The sequence below is a fragment of the Malania oleifera genome, chromosome 6 (genome assembly GCF_029873635.1).
Source record: "Malania oleifera isolate guangnan ecotype guangnan chromosome 6, ASM2987363v1, whole genome shotgun sequence".
Lineage (NCBI taxonomy): Eukaryota > Viridiplantae > Streptophyta > Magnoliopsida > Santalales > Ximeniaceae > Malania > Malania oleifera.
Genome location: NC_080422.1, coordinates 54207243 through 54233964, shown reverse-complemented (window position 1 = coordinate 54233964; position 26722 = coordinate 54207243). Strand labels below are relative to the sequence as shown.

At 39.2% G+C, this 26722-nt stretch overlaps 1 protein-coding gene across 2 annotated transcripts in view; it reads left to right on the top strand.

Moving 5' to 3' along the window:
* Positions 1-25960, top strand: part of LOC131158396 (large ribosomal subunit protein uL18c-like) — a 32848-nt gene extending 6888 nt beyond the window's left edge. Inside the window, exons 2-4 of one of the 2 annotated variants that reach the window (XM_058113242.1) lie at positions 21245-21437; positions 24166-24327; positions 25595-25960. In XM_058113242.1, the coding sequence (XP_057969225.1) occupies positions 21245-21437; positions 24166-24327; positions 25595-25744 (505 nt within the window). In that variant the 3' untranslated portion in view covers positions 25745-25960. The remainder of the gene's footprint in view (positions 1-21244; positions 21438-24165; positions 24328-25594) is intronic. The other variant, XM_058113243.1, reaches the window with a different exon arrangement.
* The last annotated feature ends 762 nt before the right edge of the window (positions 25961-26722 follow it).

The window sequence follows — 26722 nt, the reverse complement described above, 5'->3', positions numbered from 1 at the left end:
TAGCATGGGGCCATCAATTGCTTTGAACATGATATTTCATTGAACAATATAATTTATATGGGATGATCTCTGAGAAAGCTTATAACAAGATAAAAATCAAACTTGTTAACATGAGAAGTTTTTCAAATTTGATCAAGAATTAGTGAGTCGTATAACACACTCAAGTCTCAAAGGTGGGAGGAACTCAATATCTTCCATCAAGTTAGTTCTGGAGTTGAAATGATTAAGAGGCAATGAGGAAAATTCTTGGCTGCCAAAATTTTGTCTCGAGTCCTTACCCTCAGCCCATTGTGATGAGATTCTTGCCCATGAATCCGTACCATCCATGAATTAAGCATATGCTAGAATCCAATGAATCACCAATGGTGGCTCTCAATCCTTTTTCTCAAGCTTCTTCTCATAATAATTTATCCATGGTTGGCAATGCCTTTAATTGTGGCAAAGGAAGTGTTGGGAGAATGAGATCGAGGTTTGAAGGGTGGTTGTGGGCCTGTGGTAGAGGTAGTGTATCAAGACAAGGTGTTCGTCGTAGCAATTTTTTTATTTGCACACAATGTGTCAAGGAAAACATAATATTGATTGTTGTTGGGATATCCATAGGAAACAAAGTTGGGAACTTGGCCATCCCATTGGGAGTTTACTTTATCTACCATGCTCTGAGAGTAGCATAAAAATCTTGTCTACATGGTTAACAAATCCAAACTTAGTCTTCTACGTGTAGTGCTATTGTGGCCCATTCAAGTAACAATTGCGCTTCTTGCCCCTTCATCCTTTTTTCCTTGGGTTATTTATTTTGGTGCCTCCTCTTATATGCTAGTAGTCCCAATTTACTCCAGTCCTTGAAACCCACTACTTCATACTCATAAGGTTTGGTTTCATCAATTTCTCATTGAGGGAATATTATTTTGTTTCCTTGTAATTTTTTTTTTCATTTGTATTATGTGTGCCCAAACTTAATCTGAACTTTTTTTTAGTTAGCCAATTAACTAATCTCATAACTGCTCTTTCATCTTCCTTCCTTTTCATTGTTTTATTTAGGATCTCCAATAAAGAAGAGATTGGTGGAGGGACAACAAAGAATTGATTGTTTCAATTTGATGTTGGTGGTGGTAGATCTAGTCCTTGCCATTCATCTACTTCAATTTTTGCTCATGGTTTTTCTCTGGTCAAGCGGCATGCTTTTGGTTATTTGTCCCTTCTAAAAATTGCAACAATTTCTTCCCAACTTAATGGCTATTTCTTTTGCATGGCAGTTAGGAAAGCATGTAGGACTTCTTTTCCATCTAGAGTAAAGTCTTGTGGTAAACAATCTCTCTTATTCATTCAGGAATTTGGGGTCTATGTATGTAGAGTGATTATGAATATTTTGTGTCCTTTGTGGATGATTTTTTGTGTATGGCCTGGATCTATTTGTCAAAATAGATATGAATTTCTTAATGTACTCAACTCAATTTTACTAGGAAATAAAAACTCAGTATGGCATTGGTATTCATTTTTTCAATTAGATATGCCAAAATTTGTTCAAAAGGGCAAGCAAGGTGATAATCTCTCTTTTATGACAGTAGCTGAAAAATAGCCCCTTGATTTTGATTTCCATCCTTACCTCAATATGACACAAGATGCTGGAGCCCCAAACTAGGATATATACCCCTTAGCACAATGGAGTAGCATTAATCTTTGGGAGAAACTCTTAGAATGTACACAGGCTGGTGTTCAGTGTTCACCGTTTGAAGGATCTTGCTGACCTTTTGAATGCTTTACATTTAGTTTGTGCCCAAGGGAGGGAGCTATTGAAGAAAGGAGACTGAGAGAGACATTTGAGATCTGCAAACCCACTTTGGAGGGCATTGGTATTTTTGACTGCCAAAGAAGAATTTTATTAAGAGATTAAGAATGTTTAACCAGGAGAGAAAGACATCTCCTTATAAAAATCTGGAAAAAATCCAGACAAAACAGAGAAGAACACTGAAAAGCAGAAAGAACAAATCAAACCTGCACAGCCAAACAATCCAAACAATCCAACAAATATTGCCAATCATGCTTGTTAATGGTTATTTAGTCCTTTAGCATTATTATTATGTGTTTAGAGTTTTGTTAGTGTGTGAGTTAGTAAGGGTATTATGGTCATTCCTATTGTACAGGACACATTATAAATAGAGGGAGAGACCTATCATTGAGGCTAGGTCTTCCATTTTACCCAATTATTCAACATGGTATCAGAGCATGATTCTGAAACCTAACCCTTTATTGTTACCACCACCATCAAAACCAAAGCCCAAAACCCAAAATCAGCTACATGTATACTATCATAGAAGAATTCCCAGCAACACTATAGCCCTAGAAAACAGCCAGAAGCTGCTGGAAGTGAGACCAGTCACTGGAAATTTTCTGGGTGACACTGCCAGTTCAGAAACACAAAATCTACTTTAGATTTTGCAAAAACAACACCATAGTCACCCACAGACACTGTTGATCTGCTCCCCACTGAAATCCCATCTCCAGGAAGTGCCCCACGCGCCCTCACGTGCTGGTCGAAGGCTGCCAGGGTTGACCCCACGCGCCACCACATGAAGGTACTTTTAGGCATGTTTTTGACCTGAAATCATCCAGCAGTGATCCAATCCCTCTATTAACATGTTGGTGGAATTTTTTGTGATGTTTTTTGTCCAAAGATCTCACCTTTTTTAATTGCTCATGTGTGGCACCCAAGGAATGGTTGTTTGATGCTTCGTGAAGCTGTTTATCAATGACTATGGAGTTTATTGGGTCTGAAACAGTGGGATTTGTTGTGTTTTTTGATTCAATGTTCTAATTCCTTCCATATACAAAAATATCAAGCTGTTGGGCATGTGTTTTGCTCAAAGATCCAATCTTTGTTGTGACCATGCCCTCGCGGTAATTCGTTAGTTGTTGTTCGGTGTTAGTAACAGTCATTGACTCTCTTGGAGTAGTGGTAGTGCTCATAAGCTGTTTTTTTGTGAAGCTGTGGCAGTGTTATATAAGTTTGTTGGTGATTTGTCCATGGTAGTTTTGGTGGTTCACCTCTCCAATTTTCTAGTGCTGTGTGTTGCTTTCTTGGGGCTGCATCTGAGTTTCTTGGTGCTGTGGCAGCCTTGTACTGATTTATTTGTGACTTGTTCATGGTGGGTCACCTTGTCCTTGGTTGTTCCGATTGTTTTAGCAATTAATCTTGTGATCATTGGTCTGAGTTTGTGAGTGTTGGGATAGAGTTTGCAAATCCCAAAAGTATGGTTCCCTCGTTAGTCTCTTGTTTGAGTGAACCACGTACTATGAATATATTATAGGAGGAGTATTCAAGGTTTCTACAGTATCAATTGTCTCAACAAGCATCTTATCAAATTGTGTCTTTTGCCCAGAAAGTTTATTTTGCAGTTTGTATGTCATCTGGTATATTTGCCACTAGTCCTTGGGTTATTGATTTTGCTGCCATTGACCATATAATAGGTGCAACCAACTTATTTTTAGACATCCAGTACCCTGAAAAATTATCTCAAGTTACCCTTGCTTATGGGGCCACTATTGCTGTTAAGGGATAGGAACAGTAAATCCTGCTCCTTCCATCTATCTTTCTTCTGCTTTATACATTCCTAAATCTCCTTTCTATCTTGTGTTAGTTAGTAAGCTTACAAAGTCACTAAATTGTTCTATCACATTCTTTCTTGGTTTTGTGGTTATTTAGGATCTGAAGACGATAAAGACAATTGGTGCAGAACATGAGGCTTGTGGACTTTACTACTTTAAGTCGCTTTCTCCACCCATTGGCTGCACAGTTGCAGCTGTTACGGAGATAATTTAGGATAATTGGGCTGTAAATAATTTAGTTGAAATATTTTAGTTTATATTTAGATTGTATATAGCAGAAAATTAGGCTGTAAATAATGCTGAAAATATGGCAGCATTTAGGCGCTGAAAATGTGCTGAAAATCGGGCAACAATTATGTAAATCTCTTCTATATATAATGAAAGCAAACCCGATGGAAAGGGCATTTAGACCAAAATTAACATGGTATCAAAGCTAGTTACCAAGAGGTCTTGGGTTCTAGTCTCGTCACCCGCATTTATTTTGTGGTGTCCATTTTGGTGGTTTTGAGTTTTGTTGGAGGCTGCTGGAAATTTATTTTAGTTGCGCATGCTGTTCTTGGTTGCGGGCTACTCATTTCGGCGTTTTTCTCGTGGTGGCTGGGCTTCTTTGCGGCTGTCGACAGTTTCTGTGACGGTCATTAGCTTTGACTCCTCCTGGTGTGATCGACGAAGGTGCTGTGTTTGACATGGGCTTTTTATTTCTGCTGGGCTTTTGTAATCTAGTCATGTCTATGGACCTTTTATTATTTGGATTTGGACCCGATTTGAGTTAGGCTTGCCGTTTATTTGGTTGACTGCTTGGGCTTATTTTTTTTAGTGCCTTTCATCATGTCTATTGAAAAGACTATTGTTTGATTGACTAGAAAGAATTTCCTTACGTGGGAATTCCAATTTAAAATGTTCTTGAAAGGGCACGAATTATCAAATCATATTGATAGTTCTGCTCAAGTTCCCACTGATGAAAAGGAATTTGCACAATGGGAGGTCAAGGACGCTAAGGTGATCTTTTGGCTATTGGGGACGATTGAGTCTCACCTTGTGACCAATCTTCGTTGTTTTACTACGGCTCAGGCTATGTGGGATTATCTCCACTGTATTTACCACAAAGATCACAGTGCTCGGAGTTTCCAATTGGAGTTGGAAATTAGTAATTACAGTCAAGGTAGTTTACCTATTGATCAATTTTATTATGGTTTTCTTAATCTTTGGAGCGAGTATTCTACTATTGTTCATGCTAAGGTTCCCCCCATGACACTCGCAACTCTTCAAGCGGTTCATGTTGAGAGTCAACACGATCAGTTTTTGATGAAACTTATACTTGAATTTGAGCCTGTTCGAGCCAATTTATTTACCGTAATCCAGTTCCTTCTTTGGATATTTGTTTGGGAGATTCATTGCGTGAAGAACAACGGTCATCCACTCAGATGGGTATGATTTCTGAGAACGTATTTTCTGAGGCTGTGAATGTAGCATATGCAGCACAAAGGAGAGGGAGGAACAAGTTTCAGTTGCAAGGAGTTTGGTCATATTGCTCTCAATTGTCCTAAGAAAGTTTGTAACTACTGCAAGAAAGAAGGCCATATCATCAAAGACTGTCAGGTGCGGCCTCAAAATCACCAATCCTAAGCTTTTCAGGCTGTTGTTCAGTCCTCTTCTTCTTCTTCCACGCCACCCACTGTAAGCTCTGATTCCTCTATTCTCACACTAGTAATGGTCCAACAGATGATTGTGTCTGCTTTTACGACCTTCGGTTTGCAAGATACGACTACTAACTCAACTTCTTGGATTGTTGAATGTAGCATATGCAGCACAAAGGAGAGTGAGGAACAAGTTGCAGTGTTTCAGTTGCAAGGAGTTTGGTCATATTGCTCTCAACTGTCCTAAGAAAGTTTGTAACTACTGCAAGAAAGAAGGTCATATCATCAAAGACTGTCGAGTGCGGCCTCAAAATCACCAATCCCAAGCTTTTTAGGCTGTTGTTCAGTCCTCTTCTTCTTCTTCCGCGCCACCCACTGTAAGCTCTGATTCCTCTGTTCTCACACCAGTAATGGTCCAACAGATGATTGTGTTTGTTTTATGCCCTTCGGCTTGCAAGGTACGACTACTAACTCAACTTCTCAAATTGTTGAATGTAGCATATGCAACACAAAGGAGAGTGAGGAACAAGTTGCAGTGTTTTAGTTGCAAGGAGTTTGGTCATATTGCTCTCAACTGTCCTAAGAAAGTTTGTAACTACTGCAAGAAAGAAGGTCATATCATCAAAGACTGTTGAATGCGACCTCAAAATCACCAATCCCAAGCTTTTCAGGCTGTTGTTCAGTCCTTTTCTTCTTCCGCGCCACCCACTGTAAGTTTTGATTCCTTTGTTCTCACACCAGCAATGGTCCAATAGATGATTGTGTCTGCTTTTACGACCTTTGGTTTGCAAGGTACGACTACTAACTCAACTTCTCGGATTGTTGGTTCGGCACTTCTAATCATATGATTGGTAGTATGACGGGTCTCCATGGTGTTCATAAGTATAGAGGCACGCAAAATATTTAGATCCCTGATGGCAGTACTCTTCCAATTACTGTTGTTGGTAATTTGGCCTTTTCATTTCGCGATGTTTTATCTCTCCTGGATTGTCTACCAATTTGATTTATGTTGGACAATTGGTAGATAATAACTGTGATGTTCATTTTTCTCGTGGTGGTTGTCTTGTGCAGGACTAGATGTCGGGGATGGTGATCGTGAAGGTGCCTAAAGTGGGACGTTTATTTCCTTTACAATTTTCTATTCCTAATGTTGTTTCTCTTGCTTGTACGACTATTGCCAATAATAATGAAGTTGGGCATAAGAAATTGGGTCATCCTAATTCTGTTGTTTTGACTCATCTTATGAAACATGGGTTTTTTGGCAATAAAGATTCCTTTTCTTTTTCTCCTGTATCTTTTGATTTTGCTACTTGTCGTCTTGGTAAAAGTAAAACTTTACCTTTTCCTACGCATGGTAGTTGTGCATCTAATTGCTTTGAGATTGTCATTACTGATGTTTGGGGTGTGAGTCTTATTATTTCTCATCGTCAGTATCATTATTTTGTGACGTTTATTGATGATTATAGTGGATTCACTTGGATATATTTTCTCCGCTCTAAAGCTGACGTGTCTTTTAAAAATTTGTTGTGCTTGTCGAGACACAGTTTAGTGCTTGTATCAAAACTTTACACTCCGACTTAGGGGGGGGGGGGGAGTACATTTCTCATTCTTTTTAAACTTTTCTTCAGCAAAAGGGGATCATTTCCCAGTGTTCTTGTCCTTATACTCTTCAACAAAATGGAGTTGCTGAGCGTAAGATTCGTCATCTCTTAGATGTTGTTCATACTTTGTTGATTGATTCTTTTATACCTTATAAGTTATGGGTAGAAGATTTATCTACTACTGTCTATTTGATCAATCGTTTGCCTACTGCTACTCTAAATTATGATTCTCCTTATTTTTGATTATTTGGCATATCTCCTGAGTATCAATCATTTTAGACTTTTGGGTGTGTTTGTTTTGTTCATCTACCAATTGTTGAGCGTCACAAGCTTGCTGCCCAGTCTGTCACGTGTGCCTTTATGGGATATAGTCCTACTCAGAAAGGATTTGTTTGTTATGATGCTCATGCAAACAAATTTTGGATCTCCCAAAATGTGATTTTCTTTGAAAATTAATATTTCTTTTAGTCTCATGTTATTTTTGATACTCCTAGTAGTCTTCTTCCCTATTTTGATGATGTGTCTTCTTCTATTGAGCGATTTAAACTAGGTGCGGTGTATCATTGACGTCCTCCTCCTCCTTCAACGGTCCTTCCAGACACTTATTCGTCATTTGATTCTACGGTTCCTCGCCGCTCTACTCTGGTTGCACATCCACTGAATAGGTATGGTTTTCCTCATACCTTGCTTACTGCCACTCTCGACACTGTTTCTATTCCTCACTCATATACTCAGGCACCCACCCAAGCATGTTGGTAGCAGGCCATGCAAGAAGAAGTCCAAGCTCTTCAAGATAATCACACTTGGGATCTTGTGACTTGTCCCTCTAGTGTCAATCAAACCTATTGGTTGTAAATAGGTGTACTTAGTCAAGTTTCAGTCTGATGGGTCACTGGACAAATTTAAGGCCCGTCTCGTGGCTCTTGGGAACTGGCAAGAGTATGGTATTGATTATGAAGAGACCTTTTCACCTATTTCCAAAATGACTATTGTGCAGACTATCTTGGCACTTGCTGCGTCCCAGGGGTGGTCTCTCCGGCAAATGGATGTGAAGAATGCTTTTCTGCATAGGGATTTGAAGGAAGAAATCTATGCCTCCACCTCCTGGCATGTTTGCTACACCTTGCTCAGAGATTTGTTGGCTACGCCGATCCTTGTGTGGACTGAAACAAGCTCTGCATGTATGGTTTGATAAATTTCGCTCTACCCTGCTGTCTCAATTTGATTCCTCTCTTTTTCTTCACAAGACTTCTGGAGGAATTGTATTGCTTCTGGTATATGTCGATGACATTGTGGATACTGGTTCTGATACTGAGTTAATTAAGCAATTACAACAGCATCTCAAGGCCTCTTTTCACATGAAAGATCTTGGTTCCCTGCAGTACTTTCTTGGCCTTGAGGTGCAGCTTACTTTGACTGGTATGTTGTTACACCAGCACAAATACACGCAGGAAGTGATTTCATTGGCTGGTCTCCAATTAGGTAACTCTGTTCTTACTCCCTTGGAGGTAAATCTTAAGCTTTGTCAGGAAGAAGGCGAGCTTCTATCAGATCCATCCTTGTATCGGCAGCTTGTTGGGAGTTTGAACTACTTAACGATTACTCGTCCTGATATTTCTTTTGCTGTGTAGCAAGTCAGTCAATTTATGTAAGCTCCCCGACATCTTCATTTAGGCACTGTCCGCCACATTATCCAATATCTGAAGGGCACCTCTACACAGGGGTTGTTCTTTCCTAAGGAATCTTCCTTACAGTTGGTGGGGTATAGTGATGTTGATTGGGCCGGATGTGCGGATACTCATCACTCTGTTACTGGCTGGTGCATGTTCTTAGGAAACACACTCATTTCTTGGAAGAGTACGAAGCAAGACAGAGTTTCCAAGTCCTCCACTGAGTCTGAGTATCGTGCTATGTCTTTCGCATGCTCTGAGATCACGTGGCTTTGCGGGTTATTGGGTGAGCTTGGTTTTTCTCAGCTTCATTCCACTCCTCTTCATGCTGATAATGCCAGTGCTATTTAGATAGCCGCTAATCCTATCTTCCATGAGCGTATGAAACATATCGAAGTTGATTGCCATTCCATACGTGAATTTTTTGACAAACAAGTGATTACTCTTCCGCACATTTCCACCGAACGTCAAACTGTAGACATATTCACTAAAGCTCTTTCTCGGCACCGACATCAGTTCTTGGTTGACAAATTGATGCTTCTTGATCTACCAACATCAATTTGAGGGGGGATGTTACGGAGATAATTTAGGATAATTAGGTTGTAAATAATTTAGTTGAAATATTTTAGTTTATATTTAGATTGTATATAGTAGAAAATTAGGCTGTAAATAATGCTGAAAATCTGGCAGCATTTAAGTGCTGAAAATGTGCTGAAAATTGGGCAACAACTATGTAAATCTATTCTATATATAATGAAAGCAAACCCGATGGAAACGACATTCAGACCAAAATTAATAGCAGCTACACCACTTCAAATCCATTGTCGTCATTCATCCTTGGACAAGCTGAAACAGCTAGTTCCTACATTGTGTCTATGTTTAATATTGAGTGTGAATCTTGTCAATTGGGTAAACATCATTGTGTTCCCTTTGCTTCTTGAGTCCAAGTGTCACGGGCCGACTATTTTCACACCTTTGTGAAAGGGCCGTGCGACGCTAGCTAAAGCACTCTTGCTTAACTAGCCAACCTATCGTTTACCAACATTCATCCACGAAACACTTTTATTAGCATTCAATCAAATGGCAACGGAAACAGTAAGCAATCATGAAAGCAATGGCAAGCAAGCAGTAAACATTGAATCTACGCAATTCATTAAAAACACCTCTGTTGACAATGTGTGTTTAGTGAGGGAGGCAAGTAGGCTAAACACGTTGACAATAGCTAGTGAGTTTTACAATGACTGATGAACACTCACCCTCCCCTAAAGAGGTTTTTATGTAAATGTCATCCTGGCACTAGGAAACATCAAAGTGACCGAGGAGTCATACTGCCTTATTTGGCATACAAAGAAACTACTTGCAGAAAATAACCCTACACTAGTATTTTACAAGATGGAAACCCATCCCAAGCACACGTGACAAGTGGTCACAGGCAAGCATAATGCCCTAAATAAGCTTAGCTCGTGACACTCCCCCACTTATGCAGTCGACGTCCTCGTAGACTTTGTAGGTAGGTACACTTCAACTTTGTCCACGAACGGTTGCATATCTTCTGCAGAAATCCAGCAGATTTCTTTATCACCATGGCCTTTCCCCTTCACTAGGAACTCTTGCCGCTTCTTCCTTGAGGATATGAACTTTTTGCCTGCAAGGATCTCTTCAACTTCATGTCTGTCAGGTGGCACTGTCTTCAACTCTGCTCTGTTTGACTGTCTGTCGGTGAGAACTTGAAGAGATGTCAATATGTGCACCGAGGAACTTGAAAAATTCATACTTCAAGAAGTTGTCAGTGAATATTGAGTCTTGGTCACAACCAATACCTTGGGGAACACCCCAATATTTCACAATAGTCACAAGGAACAATTGTGCCATCTCCTTTGTCGAACAGTACTTTGGTGCGGCCATGAACGTACCATACTTCGAAAACCTATCTATAACCACAATCATAGACCCTGTATTTCCCACTCTGGGCAGGATGGTGACGAAGTCTTGTGAGACACTTTCCCATGGTTTGGACGGTACTAGTAAGGACTCCTGCAGCCCTACACTCTTCTTGCGCTCCACCTTGTCTTGTTGGCAAGTGAGACAAGTTCGAGTATAATGAACCACATCATCACGCATGTGCGGCCAATGATACCTCTGCTCCAGTAGTCCTGTCATTAGAGTCATTCTCCACGAATACCCTTCAATGAACTTCCTATAATAGTTTGTAAGGCCAAGAACAAAACACCACTCCTTCATTGCCGTGGGGATCTTCCATTCTTGAATCATCCTTACCTTCTCAATACCCCTTCCGATATAATCTTATTCAACCACATGACCAAGGAATTTGTTGCTCCACTGAGCAAGAGAGCACTTCTCTTTCTTCACATGCAAACTGTTTCCCCTTAGCCTGTCGAACACCTTCCGTAGATGCTCTTCATGTTTCCTCTGAAACAACACCGATACTCCCAATGGTGCTTTGGAAGGGCGAACACATCCCCCTTCCAATTCATCAAGCTGTTTCCCCAACTCTGCTGACTCTGGAGGCGCCATCCGACATGACCCTTTAGTAGGTGGTTTCACTCCTAGCGACAACTCGATCCCAAGCTCCACAATCCGTTGTGAAGGCAAATTGTGAGGCAGCTTATCCGGCAACACCTCCTTGTACTCATCTAACACCGCTTGGATGGTCGTAGGCACTAGCTCTTGGTCTACTTGTTCATCTACCACCACCGTGGCGAGATGTTTTTGCTTACCCTTTCTCAATTCCTCTTTGAGTTGTATGGCTGAAAGGGACTTCCCATCGTCTCCTTTTATTGCAATGACTTGCACCATGCACGAGTGATCTCCCATTAGACATAGGGAACCAAACGAAGGCATCAACACTGCCTTCGTCCCCCTTATGAACTCCATTCCTAGAATGATTGGAAAGTCATTCAATGGCACCGTTGTGACATTCGCATGACCTTCCCATAGTCCAAGCTTCACAGTTACTTGCTTGGCTACTCCCAGAGTAGGTTGGGCTACAGAGTTAACTGCTTTCATGCGTCCTGTATCCTTCTCTAAGGATAAGTTGAGTCTCCATGCTTCCAACTGTGAAACAAAATTATGAGTAGCCCCTGTATCTAGCATAGCGCGGGTACTTTTCCCATTGATCCTCAAGTCCACAAACATTAACCCTTTTGCTCGTGTAACTTTCGGAGCTTTTGCCTGCTTTTCCAATGTGTTCACTTGCCGCATTGTACCTTCCCTCGGGGCATCATCCTCTTCCTCCTCGCTTTCCACCACTTGTCCCGAAGTGGGGTGGTTAGTCCTTTCATGTTAGTTCATTATGATATTTGGGGTCCAAGTGTTACATCAAAGTTGGGTTAATGACTACTCTAGGATGACTTGGTTTATATTTAATGAAAGATTGTTCCGAGGAGTTTGATATCTTATGTCCCTTCTGTTCCCAAATAAAGACTCAATTTGATATGCTAGTCAAGATACTTCGTAGTGATAAAGCTAAGGAGTACTTTAGTACCCAATTCAGTACGTATATGAGTAAGTCAGGTATGATCCATTAGTCTTCTTGTGCCCACACTCCACAAAAAAATGGAGTTGTAGAGCAGAAAAAGGGTGAGGACGGCAATGGTTGAAGAGATGCATGCACTACATGATAATGATACTTGATAAGTTTGTGGTTGGTTGTTGCTGGATGTACAATGTGAAAGTCAATCCTGATGGTTTTGTGGCTCGTTTGAAGGCCCACCTTGTTGCTAAGGGGAATACTCAAGTGTATGGTTTGTATTATTCAAACACGTTCTCTCTGGTTGCTAAACTTGCCTTAGTACGTTTGTTCATATCTTTAGCCACCACTTATCTTTGGCCTCTACATCAATTAGATGCGAAGAATGCTTTCCTACATGGTGATCTTCATGAGGAGCTATATATGGAGCAACCAACTGGATTTGTTGCTTAGGGGGGGGGGGGGGTCAGGTCAGTATGTCAACTTAAAAAATCATTATATGGTTTGAAAAAATCTCCAAAAGCATGGTTTGGCTGTTTTAGTGCTGTAGTACTTAAGTTTGGCCTTTGTTGGTGTGCAGTAGATCACTCAATATTTTATTGTCATACTAGATCACTCAGTATTTTATTGTCATACTCCATCGAGTAGGATTTTGCTTATTGTGTATGTGGATGACACTGTGATCATGGGTGATGATGATTGAGGCATCCAGGACCTAAGCTTTTCCTAGAGAGTAAGTTTCAGACCAAGGATTGGGACCATTGAAGTACTTCAAAATAGAAGTATCGAGATCTTGTATGGGAACTATCTTGTCACAAAGGAAGTATTTCTTGATCCTTTCAGATAAGATGGGGCTGTTGGGATCCAAACTTGTTCATATACCCATGGATCCCAATTGTAAGTTAGTGTCCATATATGGGTGATTTGTTGCCTAACCCAGGTCGGTACCGGAGACTTGTTGGGAAGTTGAATTATCTCAGTCACTCGACCAAATATATCCTTTGCAACAAGTGTTGTGAGTCAGTTTGTTGATTCCACGAGAACAAGTCACTAGGATGCAGTAATTCACATTTTGATATATCTCAAAGGTGCACCAGGGAGAGGTCTCTTATATCAGGATCAGGGTCCACACTCATATTTAGGGATTATACAAATGTATATTGGGCCAGATCACCTTTCGACCAAAGATTTACAACGGGGTATTGTATCTTTGTTAGTGGTAATTTGGTGTCTTGAAAAAGTAAGAAGCAAACTGTGGTGGCTAGGTTAAGTGCTGAGTTAGAGTCGGAGTATAAGGCTATAGCATACACTGCATGTGAACTTGTTTGGTTGAAGAACATGTTGAAAGAATTAGATTTTCCACATTCTCAGACTATGGAGTTGATGTTTGATGATCGAGTTGCTATTCATATTGCCTTCAACCCGGTCTTCCATGAGCGGATAAAGCACATTGACGTTGATTGCCTCTTTATTTGGGAGAAACTTGTATAGAAGCTCATTACAACCGCTCATGTGAAGTCTGAGTTTCAGCTTGCTAATTTGTTCACTAGAGCCTTGGGAAGTGCTCGTGTGAAATTAATTTGTAACAAGCTAGGAGAATATGATATATATGCTCTAGCTTGAAGGGGAGAGTTAATGGTTATTTAGTCATTTAGTATTATTATTATGTGTTAGTAAGCACATTATGATCATTCCTATTGTACTTGACATATATTATAAATAGAGGGAGAGACCTATCATTGAGGCAAGGTCTTCTATTTTACCCAAATTTTCAACAATGCGGAATATCCGAAAAGCTCTCCCCCTTAAGTTTCCATGACCCACATATCAAAGAGAAGCCAAATAATGAATCTTCTCCCAAACTAGTAAATACGACAACTTCTTCCCTGAAAATATACATGCATTGTGTTTCATCCACAGCCCCCAAAATACTGCAAAGAAAGCACATTTCCAGAGGGCTGCCCTTTCCTTTTTCTTGTCAAAACTGACAAAAGGAATTGCCAAAAAGTTCTCCACTGTCTTTGAGCAAACCCAACATTCGCCAATAAAACTATATAACTTAAATCATACCCTTCAGGAAAAATCACAAAGTATAAAAAGAAGTGGTGCAGACCCCGAACAGTATAAACGAAGTACAAACATCTGGAGGGAGCCTTCAAAGGTTTCCAATCACTTTCTTGTTCGGTTGGAGTCTAGAAAGGTTGAGTGGGGCCCTTGAGAATATGTGGATGGAGGCAAGCGGAGGCAGGGATGGGTTTACGTTGCTTCCAAGTGTTGGGATGTGATAAGGATTGACTCCATAAGGGTGGGTGTTTACTATTGGCAAAGAAGAGCAAGTCAATGAAGGGTGTCAGAGAGTTGGGCCTATTCACTTGTTCTGTGTGTAAAAAATTGTTGCAAGATTATTGCTAATAGATTGAATTGTCCAATTAGTGACATTAGTTTCTCTTGCCTTAGAGTGCTTTTGTGGGGGTTGAGGGTGGGGGGCAGATGTGGTGGATCTAATGCTAATGGAGGTTGGAAGAGGTTTGTCATAGTAAGAAGGAAGGGTATGTGTTCAAGCAGATTGAGGAAGATATGATAGAATGAGTGGGAGTTTTGGTCAAAGGTGTTAAGGAAGGAAAGGTTTTGCTCTTTGAAGATAGGTTGAAGAGTGCACATGAGGGAGTGGGTGTCTAATTTTTATTTTCAGTGATTATTAATGGAGAAGCCAGAAGAGTTATTTCGTTCTTCTAGGTGGCAGCAAGGGGATCTCACCTCGTTTTTTGGTGTGATTGTGATAGATAGTGGGTAGTAGTGAGGGGGTAAGGTAGGGATGGTAGGAGGTGTTTGTTCTCATTGGCAGTTTGCGGATGGACACTACTTTTTTCTAGATGAAAATGGTGAGTCTTCTGTAAACATTCCACTAGCTTAGAAATTTTTGTAAGGGTCGATGGTCTTGGAAGTTAATTCGGGGAAGAACGGCGTGGGCCATTATCTTAGTTTTGTAGGAGACTGGTCTGACCCCACTTAGCTGGGTCTGGTGTCTTGATGGCTGTTGACTTATCTAGGAGTCCCTTTGGGGGGGGAAGATTGCTGTTTAGCTTCTAGGATCTATGGTAACTAGGCAGCTAATAGGTTGGATGGGAAGAAAGGTGCTTTATCTATTTGAGGGCTGGTATCACCCTTATCCAGGCTGTTCTACCATCCTTTTATTTATCTGGATTTAGAATTATAGGATAGTGGTTCAAAAGCATGAGAGGATATATGGATTCTCTTTGGTAAAGGGTTGAGGGAGGATAGATCATTGGTTGGTGAGAGGTAGTCTGTAAGGTCAGGGAGATGGGAGGGCTGGGTCTTGTTCGTTTGTGTCCCACAATGCTGCTCTTTTGGAAAATGTCGTGGAGGTACGCTTGGAGGCATATTACTTGATTAGAGTTATAAAGTAAGTTTGGGTTGTAGGAGAATGGATGAGGATGTTAATTGTGGCTTAGATGCTCATTGAAAAGTCCTTGGAGTTTTTTCAGTTTGATTTGCAGGTGTACCCTTCTTGATTCCTCTAACCGCGTTCTTTCATTGGGAGAGGAGTTGTATTCATATTGGGTGGGGTTGCTGCTTTTCTTGTCCTTTGTTTGTTTTTGGTATAGTCTTCTGTCATAGTGAGTGACTCCTCCTTCTTATTTATGATGGGAATTCATATTCTGTGTTTAGAAGGGATTGGTGGTAAGGAATTGGAGGAGATTTTTTCTTGCTGTGGCGGGGTTATGGTTTAGAGGGTGTCATATGTCTACTGGGGTCATGGTAGGAAGTGGTTTGGACTCTTTTGGGAATTATTCATGTGAGTTATTTTCCTTGTTGTGAAGTTAGAGATGGAGAGGAGAGGAGAGAAGAGGCAGAGTAGAAGAAGAGGAAACAAGAGATTAAAACTGAGTGGGGCAATTTCTTGGAGTCACGACAGCTCCAGGTATGCCTCCTAATATAACAAATAAAGTCTTAGGACAAAAAATACCCCCATTTCACAACTATTTATTAAATAACATATTCTCTTCTAACACTCACCTAAGCTGGAGGTGTGTAAATATCACCTAGACCACAGCATTGTAACTAACATTAGATAATGCGGAGGCTAAATAAAGGCTTCATTAAAACCATAGCATCATGATGATAGATTCACAAAGGTCGTCTCACGGACCTCTCAACACAACATCCCTGACCAAAATACGATCAACTTCTATGTGCTTTGTCCTGCTCATGGAACCTGAATACTAGGGCAATATAAATGGCATCTTGATTTTCACAAACTTATTTATGGCTTTGTTCTCAAGAATCCCATCTTGACATTAGAGGACCTCAGCACATAAGCTCACGCAAGTATGAGCATAGCCTCAATATTCCGCGTCAGGCACTAGATCTTGTTACAGGAGTTTGTTTTTGCTACGTCAAGTAACAAGATTACTCCCACAAATGTACAATCCCACAGCAAGACCTTCGATAATACAACAGTTCAGTCCAATCGCTAAGAGCTATCCACAGTCTCACAATTTCTGTGACATTGTTATATCGAAACTTTGCTAGGAGAGTGTTTGAGCACCACAAATTCTACACATAACATTCCAAATGTGGTGGTTTGGGTTTTCATAAATTGGCGCACCACCCCAGCGCAAAAAGATATGTCAGGTCTAGTGATAGTCAAGTAGATCAAACTGCAAACAACTGCCTATAGACACTGTCTTCAAAGGAGGCTCCAACATCCCTCCAGGAAACTCATATTGGGAATCCATAGGGATCAATTGGTTTAGCTCCAACACCATTCTCACTAGCTAGTCCACGTTATATTTTTGCTGAGATAGACTCAACCCTTTTCTACACCATACAATCTCAATACCAAGAAAGTAATGAAAAATGTCCAAGTCCTTGATTTGAAATTTTTCTTGAAGTCGTTGCTTAACATCGACGATTCCACTATACTTGCTGCTAGTGATGATGATATCATTAACATAAACTACTAGAAGTACCACAACTGTCTTCGTTTTACGAACAAGAACCGAATGATCAGAGTAGCACTGGATAAAGCCAAATGCAGAAACTACAACACTAAATTTGTCAAAGTAGGCTTAAGGAGACTTTTTAAAACCATATGACCTTATGCAACTGACATACTGTACCATCCTCCCCTTGGGCAACTTACCCACGAGGTTGCTCCATGTATACCTTATTCAACAAATCTCCGTATAAGAGGGCATTCTTGACATCCAATTGATATGAGGGCCAATCAAGATTAACTACCAATGAGATCAATACACAAAAAAAGTTAATCGAGCAATTGGAGGGAAGGTCTCAAAATACTCAATACCATACATTTGGGCGTACCCTTTGGCAACCAACTGAGTCTCAAGGCATCCATTTCTACATCCATTGCATGCTTCCACTCAAGGTTAGTAAGTGCTTCAACATGCGAGGAAAGGATAGAAACTAAGGAAATAGACAGGGCAAAAGAACACATGGATTAGGAGGGTGAAGAACTGAAACATAATGAGTGCAACTAAGGATTTCTAAGCACATGTTTGAGTACATTTTCAATGAGCAATGAGCAAACTCAAGTCACATCAAGATGGATCTCCAAAACTTGAAGTCAAAATAGTGATGGATAGAGGGGGTGTCTGCATGGTGGTAGTGATGTTTGTGCTTGCTTTCCATCATTCATAAACATTCAATTGTTTCTTTGGATTAATAACTAATGGATTTGGAAGAGGAACAAAATATTTCTCGAGACAGATAAGGGTAGGAACATGAGGATCAGCACAAGAAGGGGGGACCATAAATTGTTGATGGAATCAAAATAGATTCATCCAAGGACCCAACACTAGAAAATAGGGTGTCTTGTAAAAAAGGTAACATCAACACTAACATATTTCTTGGGATCATAACATCTATATCCTTTCTGAGTTCTCGAGTACCCAACAATTACACATTTAACAATGCGAGGAGAGAACTTGTCTTGATTTGTATGTGGAACATGAACAAAACATGTGCACCCAAACACAACGCACAACAGAGAACAGGGATGTTTTGGGTATAGGTTGGAGAAGGGAATTTGTCCCCCTAGAACACTTGAGGCATCCTATTTAGCATAAAATAGGATGTAAGAAAAGCATCGGTCCAAAAGGTTTTAGGAACATGCATATGGAGCGGAGATTGTGCTATGTCAAGTAAATGTTATTTTTTTCGTTCAGCTACTCCATTCTGCTGAGGGGTATGTATACATGATGTTTGATGAATAATCTTTTTGGCCAAGGAAAAAAACGACCTCATTTTGAACAAATTCAAGTGCATTATCAAATCGAAAAATTTGAATACTAATGCTATACTAAGTTTTTATTTTTTGGTAGAATTGAGTAAATAGATTCAAAAATTCAGACCCGTCTTTTAACAAATATATCTAGGTCATATGCAAAAAATCATCCACAGAGGACACAAAATATTGATGACTAGTCAAATTTTTAACTCTACACGATCCCCGAATATTTGAATGAATAAGAGAAAACAATGATTTACTATGAGACTCGACTCTAGATGGAAAAGATGTCCTAATATGCTTTCTAAACTGACACGTAGAACACTCAAAACAAGAACCAGACTTGAACATAGGAAAAACTTCTTGTAGTTTTTGAAGGGATGGATGGCTCAAATGAGCATGCCACTAATCAAGAGAAACACCTTGAGTTGAAATTGAGGAAGTCATATGACAAGAATTGGATCCATCATGACCATCTTCGAAATAGTACATGCCATCCTTCTCAGGCCCTCCACTAATCCTCTTCTTTGTCCAGAGATCCTTAATGACACAATAAGAAGGAAGCATTACAAAACAATTATAAGACATAGTTAATTGACTAATTGATAGCAAGTTCAGGGGAAATTTAGGCACATATAACACATATGAAAGGGGAATAGAAGGCATTGAAAGAATATTGCCAGAACCAAAAACTGGCGTAATCGAACCATCAACAAGTTTAACCTTGGAGTGTAGAGATTCAAGGACTCAAAACAAATTAGGACTACCTGTCATATGAGAGGAGGCATCAGAATCTTTTAACCCAAGGTGAGGAGGATGAAGAGGCAAGAAGCCCGGTTGTACCTAAATGGCCCACAATAGCACTAGATTTAAAAACTGAGTTTGGAGTTGTTACATAGTACAAAAAAGATTGTTAAACTCCTCTTGGAACAAGGTAGATGATGTACTCAACTCCTCAGTGGAGTGTCTAGGTGTGTTTGAAGTGTCAAATAGTAGAATCACCCTTTGCAAGAGACTTATTGGCCCAAGTTGGTTTCCCAAGGAGATCCCAACAGCGATTAATGGTATGATTCTCCTTGCCAAAATGTGTGCAAATGCGAGAATTGCCACGATGAGCTCCTCATCATGTCACACAGCCTGTCATGACCACAATCCAAACCGCCTCCTCTATGGCTGACTTATTGCGAGAAGGAGCTTGAGAACTCGGGCACCAGTGCAGCACAAACTTAACATGAACAGCAGTTTCAGGACTTTGAAAAACCAGAACTTATAACACTTCAAATCCTCCAAAATCCAGAACTTCAATAGGCAGTTATGACTACAGAACTGAGCTTACAATATCCAAGGAGGAATTACTTAATCACCAAAAACAGGGCAGACCACGGCAAAGTACTGCAGGCATTTAATAAAAAACCTGGCAGCGGCTCCAGGCATTACAGTTAGCAGCAACTGGAAATGAATGCAGAGAAAAACAGGAAATCAATATTTGAACACCAATCAAAACCAACCAGCAATTGGTACAAAATATTGCAAGCAATCAATCACGAATACACATCATCAAAACAGCATCATCAGCAAACCACAAAGAAAGTGCAGAGGAACAGCAGCAGCAGCAGCATACTTGAAACACAGTATAACTGAGTACACAAGAAAATCACCATGAAAACACACAGCTTCCTGCCGAAAATGCTGCACAACCTAATCCAGAGGGTGGGTGTCCTTAAATGACTCTCAAACCAACCAGAAAATCAGATTTGAGGACTGATTAGGGGAGGATAAAGAAAAAAAAAGGAAAAACAGAGAATCAAAACTAGTTCAGATAAATCAGATTTGTAGGAAATCAATGCTCTGATACCATGTTGTAAAGTTAGAGATGGAGGAGAGAAGAAGAGAATGAGAGAAGAGAATAGGAGAAGAGAAAAAGAGAGGAAAAAACTGAGCAGCAGTTTCTGGAGTCTATGGTCCAAGTCTGCCCTCTTTTTTATTGAATTATTAATAGTAATAATAATCTTTAAGGACATAAACACCCTCATTAATACAACCTAATTATTAAAATAACATATTCCCTTTTAGGTAAGGTTGATAAGTTTTTTCTTCTATACTGGCACATTTAGGAGGCTAAAGTCCCTTCTAAAATAAAGGAATTTGTTTGGTTGGTGGTCCTTAATAGCACTAACACCAACAATCTGCTGCAGAGTAGGCCTTCTAAGGCGGTCTCCACATATGTGGGCCTTCTAAGGCTTTGTCTCCACGTGTGTTTTTTGTGTGGGAGTAGTTGAGAGAATGTTCCCCAATTGTTTTAGAGTTTGTTTTCTTGGGGTATGTGCATGTGTTGAAGGTTGGTGGAGGAGCTCGAGTATTTGACTTCTTTGTCTTCAGAAGGAAAGGATGCTAGGAGGTTGTGGAGGTGAGCTTGTTGTGCTGTTCTACAGTGATTTTGGTTGGAGCAAAATGCAAGAATATGTTCTGGTCCCTAGAGCTTCTTTGGGACAGGTTGCGGTAGTTGGCATTTGTTTGGGCTTACAGAGCAGTTTCTTTCAAGGGCTACTTCTGTGAGGATGTTAATTGTGATCTGATGGCATTATTGAGCTGATCGTGTTTTTCCTTCTTTCTTTTTGTTTGAGACTCCCTTGTCCTCTTTTGTATCCTTTTCTCTCTGCTGTCTCTAATAAAGGTTCTTTTTCCATAAAAGAAAAAAAATTCATTTCAACTAATGAACACATTTTCAATAGATAATGTTTTCAACAACTAAATAGGTCTAAGGTTTTTATTTATTGAGAAAATGGTGCATTCAAGTATCTGGTTTATTATTTTCAAATTTTTTTTTGCTAGATAATTAGTTAATAAATTAGGGTATTCTGTAATTGATTTGTAGCATTGAATGAATTGAATTTTGATTTGGTTTGAAAGGAGCAGCCTTTTCTTGCTACTATCTCTTACCTTTGGCAATTTGTGATGTAACTGTGAAGGGATCAACAGAGAGAATACGAAATGATATCTACATCACTGTCTTGCCTTCACAGTACTTTTGCTTCTTCACAACAGCTTTTTTGTGGACCTAAGTTTGTGGCAACAAAGTCCCATCCCTCTCTAAACATTGAAGCCAAAACCAGAACAAAAAGAGAAGACCGGATTGCTCGTCATGCTCGTGTTAGAAAGAAGGTATAACTTGTAAAAGAAAATCAGAATATTGTTTTATCTAATATTGCTTTTGTTGTGTTTGATTTGAATATTGTGTGCCTACATGCTCTATTGATATCCACTATTATGGAAAGAAGGGAGATTTTATGGTCTTTGCTTAGTCGCTTTTTAAGTTATTTTCCTAAATGTGATCATATAAAATTCTCAATAGCTAAAACTTTTCTAGACTATTTAAGGGTTAGGGGATGGAGGCATGCAAAATGAAGAGTAATATTATTTTTGTTCAAACAAAAGACGTTTTTAGTTGTTATTCATCCACAACCGTCTGTTACTAAGCTCTATTGGCACCATGTGGAGTTGACTATCTGGTGTGGTTATTGTTATATCTCAATTCATAATTCACTAACCATGGGAGTTCTTTGTCTGAACTCTCCCATGGCTTAATTTAGGATGTTGTGCACTTGTGCATGCAGGCATATTTGATTTGTGGAAGTGTTTTTATGTGTTTGATGCAGGAATAACATCCAATACAATTTGAATTCCTGTCAACTCTCCCCAAAATTAATAATTCTAGAATCCTAAATGGACTGAAATACTGTTTTCGTAGATAATTCCTCCACTCCCTCTTCTGTTCAGTCCCAGACTCCCTGTCCTGCTGTTCTCTTTCATTCTCCCTTACCCCACTCCATTTCTTTCTCTCAATTCTGTGTTCCAGATTTCTGTTTCTGTCCCGCATCAATTTGGTATCAGAGCTTAACCATGATTACAAAAATCATGGAGGTTGCTACATCAGAGTACTCCTCATCATCATGTAGCTTTACAAAAAATCAGTCATGCCCCTGAAATTTGAAATCCAACTTCCAGCAAGAATTTTACCGCACCTCCCTCACCATCAGCAACAGACTCCCTGGAAGACCTCCCCATGCAATTTCACCTTCATCTGGCGAGGGTTGTGGCCCCACATGCCTTCTGAAATTTTCCAGTCGCAACCCCTTCGAAATCCAACCTGGCCGGAGTAGTTTTGACGCACCACCATTACCATTCAACTCACCACCCTTCATTCTATTTCTATCCTGAAAACCATCACTGGAGGACCCCTGCCAGAGTTGTTATGACACTTTTAAACTACCATTCGACTCACCATCCTTTGATTTTTAAATTTTTGGAGCTTCCTGTCCTTGCCCAGGTCATAATTTCCTCTCTCTTTCTAATACATCTTTTGTCATTGGGAGAAAAAATTGACCACTTGTTTGGCAATTATGGAATTCACTCTAGCACTTTTTGAGCAAAGTTAGGTTTGGCTAGAGTCTCTAGACTATCTGGGGTGTTGTTTCTTTTCGAAGCATTGGGCTTGGGAGAAGAAGGAATGTAGATTCTATGGGATTGTGTTGTTTGCTATTTTTTTGGAAGAACACTTGGATTTTCAGATATGATTTAAGATTTCTTTGCTTCTTTTTGGCCTTAGGTCATAGGTGTTTCTGCAAGATATTATTTAATAAACAACTTATTTCTTTGTTTTCTACTTTTCTTCCTCTTTTCCTTTGTCTTTTCTCTTTTTGGCAGACTACTTACCACCTTTTTTTTTTTTTTTAGTCCTCTCTTTCCTTAGTAATTTTTCTTACTTTGTCTAAAAAATTTTGTAATCAAGAGGGGGCTCTTTTATATCTGCTAGTAAATATTCATTTTTTGGACCTTCTGATGTAATATTTTTACTTATGCTGTTTCAATTAGTTTTAGAAGGCTAGTCTTTTCTTTGCTGCTTTATTTTTGTATTTACTTTTTTTTTAAAATTTTATTTTCAATAATTGAGGATTGCTGTTGCTGCTTGCCACAAATTTGTTTCTCATTTTGTTTGCATTCTGAGATTTCAAGTCTCCACTTGCAAACTGAATTTCGTTATCACATGTCTTTTGACTATGAAATTTCTTATACCTAGAAGCTATTCCAGTCTTTTCCTTTCCTTTGCTGCCCAAAAATAAAAACCGACCTGAAGATTCTGGAGACAGATGGGGATAGAGCATTAATTGTGTTTCTGTATTTGAAGCTCTGTTTATGCCTACTTCGGTGGTTTGGCAATTTTGGGTACTTTCTAGTGGTACTTTGTTCTTTCTGTGCTGTGATTCACCAGCTATCTTCTGTTCTTGGCAGTTTGGGATCAGAGAGAGCATTTTGCACTTCTGTATTTTAACCACTGTTTCTGCCTAGTTTGATGATTTGGGATCTTGGGTACATTTTTTGTGATACTCCTTATTCTCTTTGTACTTGGTTTTGCTGAGCTATCTTCTGTTCTTGGCAGTTTGGAATTGCATTTGTATTAATAATTTGTTGATTATCTAAATTGAATAAAACAGTTGAATGACTACTGGGTATTCTGTGCAATGAAGTTGCTTCTTAGCTAGTTAGCTGTACAAGCGTAGTGGAATTTGCAAACATTGAAGGTGCCAAAATAGTAAGGGTAAGTTGAGTAAACATGGATCAAGATAGTGATAAATACACAATCTTCAAGAATTTAGTGAACAATGTGGTCTTTGTTGGGTAGAGTAGTAAAAAAGAATTCTTGTAGTGCAGCCAATGTAACTGGTATTAAGACTTAAATGAGTTTAGTCCTGATGCTGGCACTGGCCTTTCATTTGTGTTTCCTAGAATTATCTTCTATATAAAACTAGTTGTGCTGATTTTGCCCTAAGAGATGCAGTTTCTTTTCAATTTGGCAATCAATTTTTTTTTTTTTTCATTTATTCTATTGAAGGTTGAAGGGACGCCAGAAAGGCCAAGGTTGTGCGTTTTCCGTTCCAACAAACATCTCTATGTTCAGGTGATAGATGACACTAAGATGCATACCCTTGCCTCGGCTTCAACAGTGCAGAAACCTGTTTCTGAGGAGTTTGACTACAGTTCTGGTCCCACTGTTGTAAGTTCATAAAATACCTGCTGAAGTGATAGAGCTCCATTGATGCAACAGTTGATCTATAAAATCTTATGTTCTGGCTGATTTTTTTTCCCTTTTTGAAAGTATCCATATTAACTTGATTTTCTTTTCTTTTCTCTTTTTCTTTTTCTGTTGTTCATTTTTCTCTCTTCTAATACTTTTGTTTGTTTATGGAAAAAAAAAAAGGTAATCCTCCAGTTAAAAAGAGAACAACTAGTAACCCAAAAAAAAAAAAGAAGAAAAAAAAGACAAATGTAGACTAAATAATAACTGCAGGCCAGTCCCTTTGGAAGTCCTTTAAATACTTGGGCTGATTACATTTTGGGTGTAAACAGACGCATAACAGTATGTAAATATACATTTTGGGTGCAGACCCACAAAAATATGTCATTATATTTCATATATTTTATATAATTTGAAATGTAATAACAAATTTAGGCATTCAAACTTTGTTTAATGTTTAATTTTCACTACAAAGATGAATATATATTTTTCAATTTGGGTATTATATTATTACCGAGAAGGTAACATATTGTGTATGTGTTGATTCTGAAAGAAGCTAAGTTACAATATAAATGTAGACAATGGTGGACCAGAACCAGTTGACATTATTTAGTGCTTAGGCATGCTATTTTTCAAACAAAAGGACAAATATTTTAAGTTTTCATATATAATGATGATGGCAAATTGTTATTATTCTAACGTGTTAGTACTTTATATAGTAGAATGACACATCATGAACTTATGGCTTAAAGAATTCACTTAATGTGTCATCACTTGGAGCAGTATTCGATGCTTCTTTATATTACACATTGTGTAAGATCATTAGTTTTTGGTAAATTGGTACCGACACCAAAGGACTAAGATAGTGCTTAGGAAGGGCATTAAACTGGTTTCTGATTCTCTGGTGAACCATCCCTGTAGGTAGACTGCCACTTGCAATCTACCTGATGATTTTTTTACTGTGTTTGATTTCTTTGCACATTTTGGTACATCAAAGTGGAATAAAATTGAGCAGAATGGAATCAGATTTATGACTTTATTTCATCATATTCTCCACTTGAAATTTCATTCCATTCCATTCTATTTTCGCCCCATTCCATTCTGTAAACCAACCAAACATATATCCTTGTTCTGCTGTTTCTTCTTTTGAAGTCCTATTGCAAGGGTCTATCTAGTTTAGAAGATGTCCTGCGCAGTTTGGTAGTCCCAAGCAGAAGTACTTATGTTTGCACATTTTTGGCATCAGGAAGTGGCAAAGAGGTTGGGTGAAATCATTGCGAAGAATTGTTTAGAGAAAAGAATCACAAAAGTTGCCTTTGATCGGGGTGGATACCTATACCATGGACGCATTGAAGCCCTTGCTGATGCTGCACGGGTGCATGGCCTTCAATTCTAGAGCTTTGTTAGTTAGTCTTTCCTTGCCTGAGAATGGCATCTATGTTTGAAGATATCAGCCTTTCGCTGTTACTCGTAGCATATGATGTGGATGGGCTTGACATTGCCTACAATTTCATTTTGTTGTAATTTTAACTAATTTCTTCGGGAATTTGTGATGGTTGTCTTTTTGTTCCCAAACCCCAAAAAAATGCTAGTTTAGTTTAGTTGGACACCATATTTCTGGTTGATTCTTTGATGCTGGTGGCTGCAGTGTGGTTTTCCTGCTCGGCCCTGGGGAAGTGGTTAGGTTTTGCCTGCTGTCTTGTGAGGTGTTTTTAGCTGTTCAAATTGCTATTTTTTTGGGGAATTTCTTGTATTTTTTCTGTGCGCACATTGTTTTTGCTCTTGTGGTTGCCCTACATATTGGAAAAGGTCTTGCATCATGATCTCATGTCAACAAGAAGCCTTGTTGGTTATATGAATCCTTCTCATGATCCCATGTCAAACATGAATAAAACACTTTTTACGAAACACAATCAATGTTCAATGAAGCAAGAAGAGATAATATTTTACCAAAACTGAATCGAGGCTATTACTATTAGTATTAGAGCAACCATGAGTCATTTTGAGAAGGTGAGATCGAGTCATTTTGTGAAGAGCTTCAGAAATTGAATCGGGGAACTTGCACGTCGAATGTGATATAATAAAATAATAAATTAGTCAATATTTCGTAATGCCCAATACATTTCAGCGTATGAGGTCTATACATTAGTTGTCCCATTGGGCGTAATGGCAATGTGGTTGAACTGTTAATGGATTAAATGCCAAACTACCAATGTTGTGTTCCGTTGTCAAGGACATCTCTATAAATGTTTGAATAAAGTGTTGGATATTTTTCTTGATGATGTGGATAAGAATTATGCTGGCCCTTTAATTTTGCTTGAATTAATTAATGTTCTTGAGAATCCTCCGCCCGCCCCCCCCCCCACTCAAGTGT